Raw genomic sequence first — 14,802 nt, 5'->3', positions numbered from 1 at the left:
AATCATCACTGCTGCCCAGGGAAGGCCAACAGATACATCCCAAGAGCATGTGCAAAAAGTTAATTAGTAATTATAAACTAGCTCTGTTTTATGTTTTGCTGAATTTTCAAGTTTCTAATGTTGTATCATTCCGATGTAGAGCCAAAGAAGACAAAGAAAATGCGATTAACTGTTGAGCTAATTATCAGGTCACATCACTTCTAAGAGCACACACAAAAAAGTAAACCAAAGAAATAGAACTTCTATCCCTCTCTCGGGACCTGGGAACACAGGGACTCTGGAGGATGAGGAATTTTAAGTGAACTGCTGAAGAAAATGGTGGCCCATCATTCCAGAGACTTTCATTTTTAAATTTGTGGTCGAACAAGCTTTGAGCTCTTCTTCTGTTGGCTGAACCTCAAGAGAAGAATGAAAGCAAATATGCAGGTTGTTTATGGAAATAGCAGCGATCAAAACTCATCTCCATGAATTACCAGATCAGTGCTGGATTCTAAGACAGTTGATGCTGCTATCCATAAAGATATTAGATTATCTCGAGAGCAGTTATTATGGGAGGAAAAAAAAAGCAACTGCTCTAATGTGAGCTGTGTAACAATTAGGCAATTCTGAAATTTCAACTGAGAGGAATTTAATTAAGGCTCTAATAGCTGATTAAACTTATTTTAGATCTGCTGGCAATTGCCACTGGTTACATAAGTAACCCGAGAAGAAAGATTTCCGTCTTTTACTTTCCCTGGATTTAATCCTGCTGGTGGCCAGAGGTATGATCCTTTTGGTGCTTCCCAAAATATGATCCTCAGACCACCTAAAGCAGAACGCCCTAGGATCCTGGTTGAAAAGTCAGACTCTCAGGCCTCATCCCAGACCTACTGATGCGGGCACTCTAAAGATCTAGGTCTGCATTCTGAATCGGCCCCCGAGGAAAGGGTCTTATTCACACCAAAGTTTCATGATACCACCACCTTGGATAATGGCATTAAGTCCAGGCATTCAAAAGAAGGGGACACTACCAAAAAAAGGAGACATTGTACCTCGTTACTGAAAAGCAGCTCTTGGTTTCACTCTGCCAGTTGGCCCCATCTGAGGCCCTGTGGCATCAAAGACAAAATGGTTTGGCCCCACTGCTCTTCAGTGGTTTCTTTGCAGAAGCTTGTTCGCATACACCATGCAGGAGAAAGCAGATTCCGGTGTGACTTCTGGTTTCAGAAGACCCTAGCCACCTTGGATGAACTTTAGGTCGGATCTTGGTTTAAAACAAAAATCTTTGGGCTCAACTGCAAAGTGCTCTAGGTAGAGTGCATTTCAATTCCCTATTAGGCCATGGTTGGGACTCTGGCATCCTTGTTGTGATTTCCAGATCAATCAAATTCAGATCTGCTTTTGGTTTCAAGGAGCAACCCAAGACGTAGAATTACTCGTGTGTAAAGCTGCCACCAGCTTGCTTTTGCATTAGATTTGCATGCTGAGGCAAGAAGTGATGTTAATCGATGATACTGTTTATGCTAAATATGGACATTAAATCATTTTAGATTCCCTTCACGACCATTCATCTCATGTCCTTTGAAAGACTTTATATTTCAGGTAGAGAGAAATTGGCCTCTTGTTTGCTTTGTTTTTCTCCTTAAATTCATCTTCCTGAAGAGTTAATTACTCATATTTTCTCCAGCTTGGGAGTAAATCACTGCTTATTATCTGGAGTGAGATGCGTTCCGATGTTTCGCACACGCCAAGTGTTTGTTTTAAAGCCTGTTTGTCCCTTGGTTATGAAATGAGCTAAGCGGGGCCAGTCAACCTGGAGCCTAGATAGTGTGAACTCTGCTTCCATTGTCGGTTTTAATAAATTTCCTCTCTGATTTTTAATTTAGCAATCCCTATTGTCTTGTCTCCAAGGAGAGGAGCTGAGTAAACAGGCTACTCTACTCTCCTCTTTTACCTTTGAATTCTAAGTAAAAATGGAGGGTGTGCGGCAGTCTGAATCAGGTTCAATTCAGCAAATATTTATCGAGCTGACTGGTGGGTGAGCACTGTGGTGCAGCTTGATGTGGCTGACGTGGTTGTGCAAGACTGGCCAGGTCGACCCTTTAACAGAACTACCACTCAAGACAAACTGGGCCTTCATTTCCCCATACCCACATAGTCATAAAGTCAGTCTCTGAGTTCTGGTGATTGGGCCACTTGGGGAGCTCAAGTTCATGCCAGTCTCATCCTGGTGGTCCTGCATCCTGCTCATCCAAATTAATGCAGCCGCCTCCTAGCCCTATCTCCCCATGTCCGAAATCTTTTAGCCACAAACCCTTTCTCTGCACTGCATTGAGAAGAAGCGTTCTGATCCATCAGACCGGTTTTATCCCTCCTCCGATAAAAAGTATCCTAAGGCTAAATAAAGATGGAACCCCTTAATAAGCCACACGTGGGCTCTGGTTCATTGTTGGAAGTCACTTCCTGTTAGAAGTATCTCTTGGTCCCCTTCCAGAGCAGGAAACTCTCTCATCCTGTGCTCACTCCCTGCGCGGCCATTATCTCTCTCTATTGCTGTTGAGCTTTGACTTCTCTTCTCCAACCAGAGTGGAAATGCTGAAGACAGGGGCCAGGCCTGCACTGTACATGATTGTAGCCCTGGGGCCTTCTACAGTGCCTGCAATGGTGTCAAGCACCAGATGCACATATCGAGCCATAAATGAACACATGAGAGAATTCAAGGGCAAGAGAGGGTGTTCTGGAGGCCCAGAAAATGCAAAATTGCATTCCAGCTGGAGAATCAGGCTTCATGTAAGAAGTGGTATTTGAGCTGGATCTGGAAAGCACGGGGTAGGACTTCAGTTTGTGGAGGTGATGAGGAGAAGGGAATAGTGCTGGCAAAGGCAAGGAAGTGGGTGTCAGCCTGGGTGTGTTTGGTGAGAAGCGGAAAGTGTATGCACTGTTGTGGCTTAGTATTGTGGATGTGTAGACGTGTGAGTGTGTGTGCAAGGTCTGTGTAGCTGTGTAGTTGTGCATGTGTGGGTGGATGTGAGTGCATCTATGGCCGTATGGCAAGTTTGGGTAGGTATGAGCATGTGTCTGCATAGATGTGGGTTTGCCTTTGGGTTTATGTATAGATGTTTTGGTATAATGATATGTATATCTGTACGCGTGCACATAGATGAGTATGTGTAGGTGTGAGTATATGTGCATTCGGATGCCTACATGTGTGAGAGTGCATAGGGTATCTGAGAGAGAGGAAAAGTGAGAGCAAGCAGAGAGCAGAGAAGGTGGTGAGATCCGTTGGTTAGTCCATTCATCTTAAGGGGAGTCTGCATTTGATTCTGTGGAGTCATAGAAGGATTTGAGGGAGGGTAGAGGCATGATTTTGGTGTTTTGATGTGATTTTAGGGGGTGGCTCAGGAGACCAGTTACGAGGAGATTTTAATGGTCTCTTGCAAGCATTTCATGAACAGATCAAATAAAAATCAAACACAGCTCTTTGAGAGGAGAGCCACAAACACCTATTAACCTAATTTCTTCCAGCCGCGTACGGCCTCTGTGACATCTCTCTGAATCTACCCAGCCATGAAGGGGTGAACATTAACTTATGACAGTTTCTGGACATGAAATTATCTCTGCTCTAAGAAAATAGTGGCTGAACATTTTGATAACTAATCACTGCCCTTTCAGAAAACATTTTCCAAGAGCTGAAGAGCAATTAGCTTTCTAAAGGCACTGTATTTAAATTTTATTAATAAAAATGGATAAAAAAATCATTGCAAAGTTAATTTCCCCCTTTTATAGTTCTTTTTAACAGAATCGCTTTTCTCCATCAGAGGTCAATTATTTTTCTTTGTCCTCAAAACTTCAATATATTTGCCGAAAACGCTCAAAGGTTTATCACCAAAATCCAGCTTATTTTGAAGGTAAAGATTTTTTTTTCCTCCTCCCACACAGTACTTTTGGGTGGGTTTGGGACTGTTCTTAATTATTAAAAAATTCATGATAGAGGTAAAAATCATCTGCTTGCACCTATGTATTATGTATAGAGTATTTATAAGAATTAAAATAGTGCTAAGAATAGTGCCTAATACATACTAAGTGCCTTGTGAATGTCAGCTTTTATTTTTGTAAGAGCTCAAGCAATGCCATTCAGATTTTATTGCTGTCTCCTGTTGCTTAGCTCTGCAGCCTTTCTCTGATAGGTTCTTCCGTCATGACCACCCTATGTTAATCATCCCAAAAGTCCCAGGACAAACTCCCATTGGCTCAGCCTAGGTCACATGCACATTCCTGAGCCGAAATTACTATGGCTCAGAGGCCAAATGCACAGATGTGCCATGTAAGGGCCACGTGCCTGTTCTCAAAATTAGAGTCAGGGATCTCAACGAAGGAAAGCCAAGATGCTGCCACCTAAAAACACGGGAAACTGACAATGGGTATGCACGAAGCAGAAGGTTGTTACAGAACCCTAGGGCGAAATGTGGAGAAGATGGTGACATGTTGCTAAAATCCCTGCTGTGGGGGAGGAAAAAAAACTAACTCAGGTTAGTATCCAGGAATGCCTTTATGAAAAAAAGTAAGTAAAAATGTTTTTATGGAGTTAGAACATGAAATGATATGAACTCCCCTTTAGTTATTTAGTTTTTTAGATTTGTTTATTTTTTGACAGAGAGAGAAAGGCAGAGGCAGACTCCCTGCTGAGTGTGGAGCATGACGCAGGGCTCCAGCTCATGACCCTGAGATCATGACCTGAGCTGAAGCTAAGAGTCCACTGATTAACTGAATGTACCACCCAGGCACCCCTATATGAACTCCCCTTTAAAAGCTTTTTTTTTTTTTTTTGTCATTGATTTAAGCCACAACAAAAGAACAACCTACAGCACCTTCCCCTGGGCTGGCCATTCCTCCTTGTGTCTTACATAGAGTAACCGAGTTAGTCCTCTCAGCAAAAACATGAGTTATACTACTATCATCATTGCATTTTTCAGATGATGCTATTGAAGCAGAAAGACAGCAAGCAATACATCTGACCCTTGAACAGAGGGGTTACGGGCGCCTACCCTACCCTCTACGCCATGCAGTTGAAAATCCAAGTATAACTTTTGATTCCCCCAAAAACTTCACAACTAATGGCCTACTGTTGACTGAAACCATTACTGATGATATAAACAGCTGATTAACATGTATTTTGCATGTCCTATTTATTACGTACTGCATTCTTACAATAAAATAAGCTTGAGAAAAGAAAATGTTATGGAGAAAATCACAAGCAGGAGGAAATACACTTATGGTACCATGCTGTCTTGACCAAAGACCAGCTGCATATAACACAGCTCAAACCCATGTTGTTCAAGGGTCAACTGTGTGTCCAGGTGGCACAGCTGGGATCTGAAGCCAGGACACCTGGTTCCACAGTTCACACTCGTGGCAACTCTCCTACTCTTGTCTCTCTGAGTGCTATTTTTTAAAATTCTCTCTTTCGAATTCAGAAAAAAAATTAACCTTTGTATTTTGAATAGTTTTTGATTTACAGAGAGATTGAGAAAGCAATACGAGTTCTCACAAGCCTCACATTACTCTGATTACTAACATCTGACACTAATATGGTGTGTGTCCCAATTCATGAGCCAGTATTGATTCGTTATTGTTGACTAACGCCCATGCTTTATTCAGATTTCACTGGCTTCTATCTACTGTCTTTTTCCTGTGCCATCCTACTGTCTCATCTAGGACACCCCGCTACATTCAATCACAAGGTCTCCTTACGCTCCTCATGGCTGTGACGGTTTCCCGGCCATTCCTTGTATTCTGATGATCTTCACAGTTTTGAGAAGTTTTGGTCAGCTCTTTTCAAAGATGCCCCAAAGTTGGGAAATTTCCAATATTTTTCTTAACGACCAGAGTGAGGTTATGTGCTTTTGGAGGAAGACCACACATATTATCAAAATGACCTATCCCTGTTGGAATTGACCTTAATCATCTGGCTGATTGTCAGGTTTCTGCATTATCCAAGTTTTCTCCTCTCCCCGCCACCCCCCTTTTTGCCCTAGCGAAACCTTCTCATTGCATTTCCTCACTTATTTATTTATTTATTTATTTATTTATTTTTATTTATTTATTTATTTATTTATTTTATTTATGATAGTCACAGAGAGAGAGAGAGGCAGAGACACAGGCAGAGGGAGAAGCAGGCTCCATACACCGGGAGCCCGACGTGGGATTCGATCCCGGGTCTCCAGGATCGCGCCCTGGGCCAAAGGCAGGCGCCAAACCGCTGCACCACCCAGGGATCCCTCATTTCCTCACTTATTTAAAAGTGAGTCCTGGGTTCAGATCCTGATTCTCCCACCCATGCTGCAGGGACTGAACGAGTTGCTTAAACCCCATGCCTCAGTCCCCTCATCCATAAAATGATGTGATAATAGTATAATATCTTATTCATCAGTCTATTTTTAGAATTACATGAATTAATATTTAAAACTCCCAGAATAGTGGAAACAGAAATACTTATTTTTTTAGAATATTTATTTATTTATTTATTTATTTATTTGTTTGTTTGTTTTATTTTAGTGAGAAAGAGCATGAGCAGGAGGGGCAAAGGGAGAGGGAAAGAGAAAATCTTAAGCAGACTCTATGCTGAGCACTGAGCCTGATACAGGACTCAGTCTCATGACCCTGAGATCATGATCTGATCTGAAGTCAAGAGTTGGACACTCGGGATCCCTGAGTAGCTCAGCAGTTTAGCACCTGCCTTCAGCCTGGGGCATGATCCTGGAGTCCCAGGATTGAGTCCCACGTCAGGCTCCCTGCATGGAGCCTGTTTCTCTCTCTCTCTCTCTCTCTCTCTGTCTTTCATGGATAAATAAATAAAATCTTAAAAAAAAAAGTCGGACACTCAACTGACTGCATCACCCAGGTGCCCTCAGAAAAACTTAATTTAGGATCTTATGTAATTCTTATGCCAAATCTATAAGGTAGACACTATTATTTACCTTTAAAATATGAAGAAACCAAATTTCATAGAGGAAGGTAGAGATGAAGCAGTGCTTATTCTTTTTTAAAGATTTTATTTATTTGAGAGAGAGAGAGAGAGAGAGAGAGAGAGACAGAGACAGCAAGCATACAAGCAGGCAGAGGGAGAAGCAAACTCCCTGCTGAGTGGGGAGCCCCATTTGGGGCTCGATCCCAGGACCCTGGGAACCTGACCTAAGCTGAAGGCAGACGCTTAACTGACTGAGCCACCCAGGCATCCCTAGCAGTGCTCATCTTTACTGACCAAGTTTAAATTCCTGCTTTGACCTTTACATTGTGACCTAAGCAAGATACTTCATCTTTTTGAGCCTCACTTTACCACCAAGCAATAAGTGTAGTCGTCGTTCACCACCTCCTAGAGTTGCTTTGAGATTTGAGTCAGATAATACATGATAAACTCTCAGCGCTGAGCCTGGAAACACATAGTAAAGCACCTGATAAATGTTAACGACTGACTTGATCCTTATTGTCTGACTTGCCCCAGCTAGGACTTGGCCAAGTCAGGATTTGAACCCTCTGTGCAGAATGAACCCTCTGTGAATCCTCTGTGCAGAGTGAGTAAGAGTCAGCTTTGAGAGAAGCTTCACGTCTGAGCAGTACCAGCTCCTGTGCAGGAGAGAACTCCCAACTAGGAAGGCTCTAGTGACCTCATTCTTTCTTCTTGGTCTTCCAGGTTGGTTCTCAGAACCATCATGTCTTCTTCAGAGTGAGGCATGTCATTTCCCCGACCTCTGGTGGCACATGGCCACTCTCCAGAATTAAACGTCAAGTTGTGAGCCACGCTATCATCATTGACCCCTTCCTAATGATCTAGTCATTGCCCTGATCCCAGTAAGGAGCAAGCTGAGAGGGCAACTTTTCCTGCACTTGGCACAGAACCTTGGGTCCCAAAAACTATAGAGATCATCAGTCTACCCTTAGCCCCCATCTCTCTGTTACAGGAGAGGAGACCAAGACCCAGTGAAATTAAAAGTCAAAGGCATGTTGTCATGGGAATTCAGCGAGTGCTTTCTGATGCAGAGGTTTCCCGATTTCCCAAAGAGAGGCTTAAAAGATGTTGAATCGATGATAATAGTGCCACATATGGAGAACTTGCTGTGCGCCAGGAACTGTGTATTCAGAGACATTTGCCATCATTGTGTCACTTAAAACCCTCACAATGACAAAATTGAAATACTGTCATTTGGTGGTTGGGGAAACTGAAGTTTGGAAAGATCATGTGACTCACACATGGTCACATAGCTAAGGGCTGTGGTGGGATTTGAACCTGTCTGACTCTTCCGAAGATCATGGTATTAATGATTCTGAACACTTTCCCTCTGTTCCATGTGAGGGAGAGAAGGGAAGGGTCCCGTAGGGATGAGGCTGATCCCTGGGACGTCGATGGATCAATAGGTGCCTGTATCCAACACACACACACACACACACACATACACAGGTACACCTTCTTGTCCTAGTCTTGTGGAGATCTAACCAGACATTTAGCAAGGCCTCCTGGGACTTCATTTTCCCTTTGAGCTTCAGAAATAGGACCGTGTGTTCAACAGAGACTGTATCACTTCATTTGCTCTGATGCATTGAAAACTTACCCTGGGGAAAAAAAAAACTTACCCTGGGAGGAAATGTGGTGCAGCTTGGGAATGCACAGCTCCTCCGGGTCAGGCAGTAACTGCTGATCTAAAGTTACAGGCTCTGTCCCATGGGGCGTGCATGATTCTGGAGGGGTTTGGGAGCCAGGAGAAGGTACAATTTAGAGCATAGCAGGACAGTCACTATCAGCTCAAAGATGAGAGCAGGGAGAGAGATTGATTACTACTGTCCTCAGAGGGCACAGGGTTCTTCTGTCTTGGACATGACTTTTAGAGAAAGGCATGTGGAGCATTCATATTCTGTGTCCATTTAGTGCCTGTGGACACTGAGGCAAGTCCAGATGGTGTGACTGAAGTTTCTTCTCAATCCAGGGTTTATTCCATAGAAGCTTGCCATCCTCCTGAACACCTCAGTGCGGCCGGAGCCCCTATTAAATCGGTGTTGGCATGATGGTCTTGGCTCTGTCTGGAAAATGTATACACAGGCTGTTGGGCAGCCACTCTCAATGGCTCTGCGTCCGGGGAACTGAAGTCAAAGTGAAGCATGAGTGAGGGAGAGAATGCAGGTTTGGTATTTCAGTATTTTTCTCAGAGTGCAAGATCCCGTAGCTGAGGCCAGTACGGACAGGCTGATCGAGTCTACTAGTATCTTCTGACTCATGGACGTTTTTAAAAATTCAGGTCAAATGTTCCTTCATTCCATCGACAGCTGTCCCTGTCCCATTAAGTCTCTTCTTGTGCCGGGCCCTGAGTTAGAAGCTGTGGACCCCAGAGAAGCCAATCACTGCCTGTGTGGAATCCCTCCTAGGCTGGGGAAGTGTAATCTAATCAGAGAAAGGCATAGCTTGTTGGGATATAATATTATTAAGCAAATAGAGATTAGATATTTAAATCGATTTAAGGATTTATGAATGAAATGTTACCCTGTCTGGGAGTTCCTTCAGTATGATACCGGAGAAGTGGGTGGCAGTATAAACGAAATGAGATTGGTCATGAGTTAGTAATTATTGCAGCTAGATAATGGGAACATGGAGATTCATTATACTCTCCCGCTTTCGTATGAGTTTAAAATTTTCCATCATGAAAAAGAAGACAGAGGTGAACTGAGGGGGACATAAGACTCCGGGCAGGTTACATATGGACACATATCCCTGGTGGCTTCCATCCTTCTTTCCCACCCTGGCTAACAGACCAGATACACTAGTAGGGTAAATCTCAGCTTTCTTTTTTTAATTTAATTTAATTAATTTATTTATTTTTATAAATTTATTTTTTATTGGTGTTCAATTTGCCAACATATAGAATAACACCTAGTGCTCATCTTCTTACAAGGACCTGCAAGGCTTTGCATCATCCGACCCCTTCCTTCGCTCATCTGTTCTCTTAGACCCATTTTTTTTTCTTTCTTCTACCCAGGTTGTATGGTGTGTCTTTGTGCGATTATCTGACTCAGGCCTGTTTTCCCAATTAGCATAGACATTCCGTGCAAAGTAAAAACTTCATTGCGTGTTCCACGGTCTCCTTGGTGTCTCATGTGCTGCTTGACACCTAGTGGCCACTCCACAAATCCTTATGGATTGAATGGATCCCTCTTAATCCTGTCTACAAGCACTGGGTTGACTCAGTTATAGTCCCTTGTGAATGTGCGCATAGAAGGGGAAAGTCTCCTCCTACCCCTTATGTGGGGGTATATAGAATCCTGGAGCGGGGATTTGGGGACTTGGGGAGCCTATCTGGGCAGCCTGTTAGACTCAGAGGAGGCGATGGGACCTCTCGAGATGCAGCGCAGCCCTGACACAGAGGCTTTGGCTCTGTTCAACTTTTTCCACTCATAGCTTGCTTCCAGCCTCCTTGGCTGACTGGTGGGTGCTTACTTAGCCAGGAGAAGGGAGAGAATAACTTAGGGGAGATTTGGGGAGTCACCGAACTCCAGGAACTCGTAAACTTTCATGGCCTCTCTCCCAGGAGCCAGTCGGCCTTGGGCAGGAACCTTTGCCTGACTCCACAAGGTGAGGGTACAGTGATGCCCTCAATGACATCATCAAAGGCTAAATGGTCTTTGCCTTAATTTCCATTTCTTGGGACTTTCAGGGCTGTCTCTGCAGGGGAGCAAGGGTCTCTGAGCCATAACATGGTTACCACGGGTCACGTAATAGAAGCACCTTTGGATTCACACAGCCCTGTGGCGTGGCCCTGGTCCCAACTGCTTCCCAGCTTCAGTTCTCTGAACTGCAAAGTTGGAATAACAACCCTTACCCTGTGGGATCTGTAGGGCTCAGAGTAGTTGGCGATATCGATACATTTCCTGACTACACAGGAGAGCTCAAAAGTGACACTGTCATAATTATAGCGCCAAAGATGTGGGGTGGACAGGTGCAAAGTTCTCTATTACTAGGGAAGGCAGGTATGCCCTTAGAGGTCAGTTGATATTTGAGCAAAGTCTTAAATGCAAACCACAGCAATAATAAAATGATGGCAGTTACCGTGTATGTTACGGGCTCAACGCTTCCTGGACATTTTGGCTCACCCGAACGAAGCTCCTTACGGTCCTTAAGGACACATCCTGTTGCATTTTGCAGGTAGAGAACGTGAAGTTCAGAGAGGTCAAGTGACTTTGCCAAGGCAGGGATTATTCAGTTTTATCCATCATCGCTCTCAGCTCCCAACGAGTACCCGCAAGGCTTTGCATCATCTGACCCCTTCCTTCACACTCAACATGAACTTACCAAACACACATAGTTGGTGTTCAGTAAGTCCGCGTTGAGTGACTAACGAATCTGATGGGCTCCACATTCTCTCCAGCCTGCGTTACACATCCCAGCTCGGGGAGATGAACGTGTTTGACCAAATCATTCTATTGCCTTTCCTGTCTTAAAAGGGAGGGTATCGGCGATGCCGGACAGTTTTGTAATCGGCCACGTGGAATGTTTCAGTAAGAGCAGCAAACATTTTCCAGGTCCAAATGACAAGGCAATCTGAGGGAGCATCTCCTCCCACCCCATCACCCCTTCGGGTGCCCGGCGTGTCTGAATTCTCTTTACGGGCCTGAAATTCATTTCTGGCGACACTCACATTACAGGAAGGGAGGTCAGTGGGTCACGTCAACACAGACAAGCCCGGACTTGGCACTTAGCTTTTCAGACGAGGTGTTTCCTTGAGGTTGGTATTACAAATAAAGCGCTGACCTGTGGTGTCAAGCAATTGCGCCTGGGAGCGGGAGGAAGGAGGAAGCGCGATGCTAGGAGCAGCTTTCCCTCCCTGGTGTGTGTATGAATAGTGCCAATAAGCTGTCAAATAAAATCAAGGTTCAAAACATACAGCCTTCAATCTGATTTCACTAACATGCCGACTGCTGCTCAGAGGGAACAGATCGATCCTATTTTGACAGGACTTGGTGCAGTGCTGAGCGCTGGAAGTCTCCGCTCCGGGCCGGATTAATAACAGCTCACCTTACTTTGCAACTTAAATAGAACCATATCTGAGCTCGATGTGACACTCCTGATTTCCTCTCCTGTGTGTCCTCCTTGCGTCGACTCTCCCGTCAATCCTCCTGCCTTTTTTTTCCTCTTCCGTATCATCTTCCTCTTCCTCTTCCTCCTCGCTTTAGCATCTTTAAAAATATCTCCTCCCCGTCTCCCTCCTGTACCTAAGAGTATGGAGTCCCTGCTACTTGCCGGGCACTGGGCTGCGTGCTGTTCACAGATCATCGTATTTGATCGCCACAAGGTCCTTATAAAGCAGGTGGAGGTGTGCTGTTTACAGAGGAGGAAACAGACGTTCACAGTGGTTCAGAGCTTCCCCGGGTTTGTGTAGCTAGAAAGTGGCAGAGGGTGGCGATCCCAGGCAAGACTTCTCTGATTAGGAAAGCCCCTGCTGCTCTCATGACATCAGGGGTCCCCGAATTCTGGCAGGACATGAGGGTCACCTGAGGAAGCTCTACCCCTCTCCAGGCATGGGCGCCACCACCGTATTCATTAGCCTGGGGGAGGCCAGGACTTGGAGACTGCCCAGTATTCTGCTTTCCCTTTATCCTTATGTTTCTTAGCATATAAACAGAAGCATATGTTGAAGTAGGTCGCAGCAAAGCCCTGAGGATCAGGAGGGGTTCTCGTTCCTCTTATGGGGAAGGACTCACCTTTCTAGAAGTTGGCGCTGCCAGAAAGCACAGGTGTGCCTTTGTCTTTCTGATGCAGGTGGGCAAGTGGGAGAACCAGAGCCTGAGCCTGAGGCATGCCGTGTGGCCGAGGTACAAATCCTTCTCAGACTGTGAGCCAGACGACAACCATCTGAGCATCGTCACCCTAGAGGAAGCCCCATTTGTCATCGTGGAAGACATAGACCCGCTGACCGAGACATGTGTGAGGAACACCGTGCCATGTCGGAAGTTCGTCAAGATCAAGTGAGTCTGGGGAGGCCGTCGGGTGAATGCACCCAATCCTTTACAAATAGCCGGTGTCATTGACAACGGCAGTGTCCATAATACCATAATAAAATGTCATATAAAATAGACCATTATAATACTGTATGATGATCTATGATATTAGGGGTTTTTTAAAGACTGAAATAAATAACTGGAATAGCGCCAGGTGGCTTACTTTCATTTAATTCCAGCAACAGCAATAGGAGGTAAGTGGTTTTAGGTATTTAAACTGAGTTATGGGGAGATTCAGAAAAATGCTCAAAGCCATTCAATGAGTGAACGGATGAGCTAGGACTCAGACGCTGCTCTGTCCAACTCCATATCCTTAACCACTGTGCTGACTCAAACTTCCCCTTCGGTCTCACCTTAAATTATTATTACTTTTTTTATTTTTCTGGCTGGTTCGTCCTCCAACCCTGCACATCCATCTACTACCTTCCATCTTTTTTTTTTTTAATATATATCCCAGATACAAACTCTTCAAAAACTTTGAAAACTTCTCTCCAGCTGGGGGTCATTGTACACCTTCCATATGACTTTCTGATGTGATCAGCGTAGACCTGCCCTTCTGGCGGTTTCCTAGCTCACCGACAGTAAGCCAGTATCACATCTGTGCCATTTCCTCTTTTATTAACAATCGAAGGAAGAACTGACAATTTTTGTGAGAGCTTCTGGTGAAGTTTGTCCTTAACCTGTCAGCCTTTTAGGGAAGCATAAAGCTTCATGACCAAGTCCACGACCCCGAGTCTAGTCTTTCTAGTCCAAACACAAATAAAGACACATCCTCGTGGGGATTTTGCCAAAGGAAAAGGCCTACCGTTGGAGTATTTTTGTCCATATTTTCTTTTCTTTTAAAGATTTTATTTATTTATTGTTGAGAAATACAGAGAGAGAGGCAGAGACACAGGCAGAGGGAGAAGGAGTTTCCCTGCAGGGGAACCTGATGGCAGACTCGATCCCAGGACTCAGAGATCACGACCTGAACCAAAGGCAGATGCTCAACCACTGAATCACCCAGGCACCCCTGTCCATATTTTTCTGAGCCCTTCCTTTCATCCAGATAATTCTCCCATGAACTTTAAGTTCCTTAAAGTTGAGTTTGTGGTTCCTCATTCCACAGAATTCAGGGTGTGTCTCTGTGCCTTAGTGTGTTCAGGCTACTGTGACAAGTCACCACAGATGACGTGGCTTAAAAAAAAAGAGAGAGAGACTTGTTTCTCATAATTCTGAGGGCTGGGAGTCCACCAGCAAGGTGTCTGGTTTACAGACGGCCTTCTTCTCTCAGTATCATCACATGCTGGAGCGGAGACAGAAAGGAAGCAAGCTCTCCTGTCTCGTTCTAAGGGTGCTCCTCCCATTCATGAGGGCTTCACCCTCTGACCTCTGGACCTCCCAAAGGCCCCACCTCCTAACACTATCACAATGGAGTTTAGGGTTTCAACATATGAATTCAAAGGAACCCAGACATTCAGTGCATACTGCTGGATCTCTCTATCACCTGTTTTTATGGCCTATAAAGCCCCACCTCCCCCCCGCTGGAGTATGAGCTGCCTAAATATTGGAAACATGGCTTACGTGTCTGTATGCTCAGTGACAAGCATGAAATATGACACACCAGTGTTGATAATGCTTAAACAGATGAGTGAATGGATACTTATCTTCCCACATTCTGAATTCTGATTTAAGTCATTATACGAGATGCAGATCCCCAGAGCTCAGCACTTGGGATAAAGATAATTTTTTAAAAATATGATTGCAAAATGTATTTTGAAGGCACATTTTCGTGTGCAGAAAATT

The 14,802-nt window shown here is 44.5% G+C and overlaps 1 protein-coding gene across 2 annotated transcripts in view; it reads left to right on the top strand.

Moving 5' to 3' along the window:
* GRIN2A (glutamate ionotropic receptor NMDA type subunit 2A) overlaps positions 1–14,802 on the top strand; it is a 415,475-nt gene that overhangs the window by 322,300 nt on the left and 78,373 nt on the right. For both annotated transcript variants that reach the window (XM_055340881.1, XM_055340882.1), the window contains one exon: positions 12,779–12,984. In XM_055340881.1, the coding sequence (XP_055196856.1) occupies positions 12,779–12,984 (206 nt within the window). The remainder of the gene's footprint in view (positions 1–12,778; positions 12,985–14,802) is intronic.

The sequence above is a fragment of the Nyctereutes procyonoides genome, unplaced genomic scaffold (assembly GCF_905146905.1).
Source record: "Nyctereutes procyonoides isolate TBG_1078 unplaced genomic scaffold, NYPRO_anot_genome, whole genome shotgun sequence".
NCBI lineage: Eukaryota > Metazoa > Chordata > Mammalia > Carnivora > Canidae > Nyctereutes > Nyctereutes procyonoides.
Note: the sequence above shows the minus strand (reverse complement) of the source record. Positions and strands in the feature narration are given on the sequence as shown.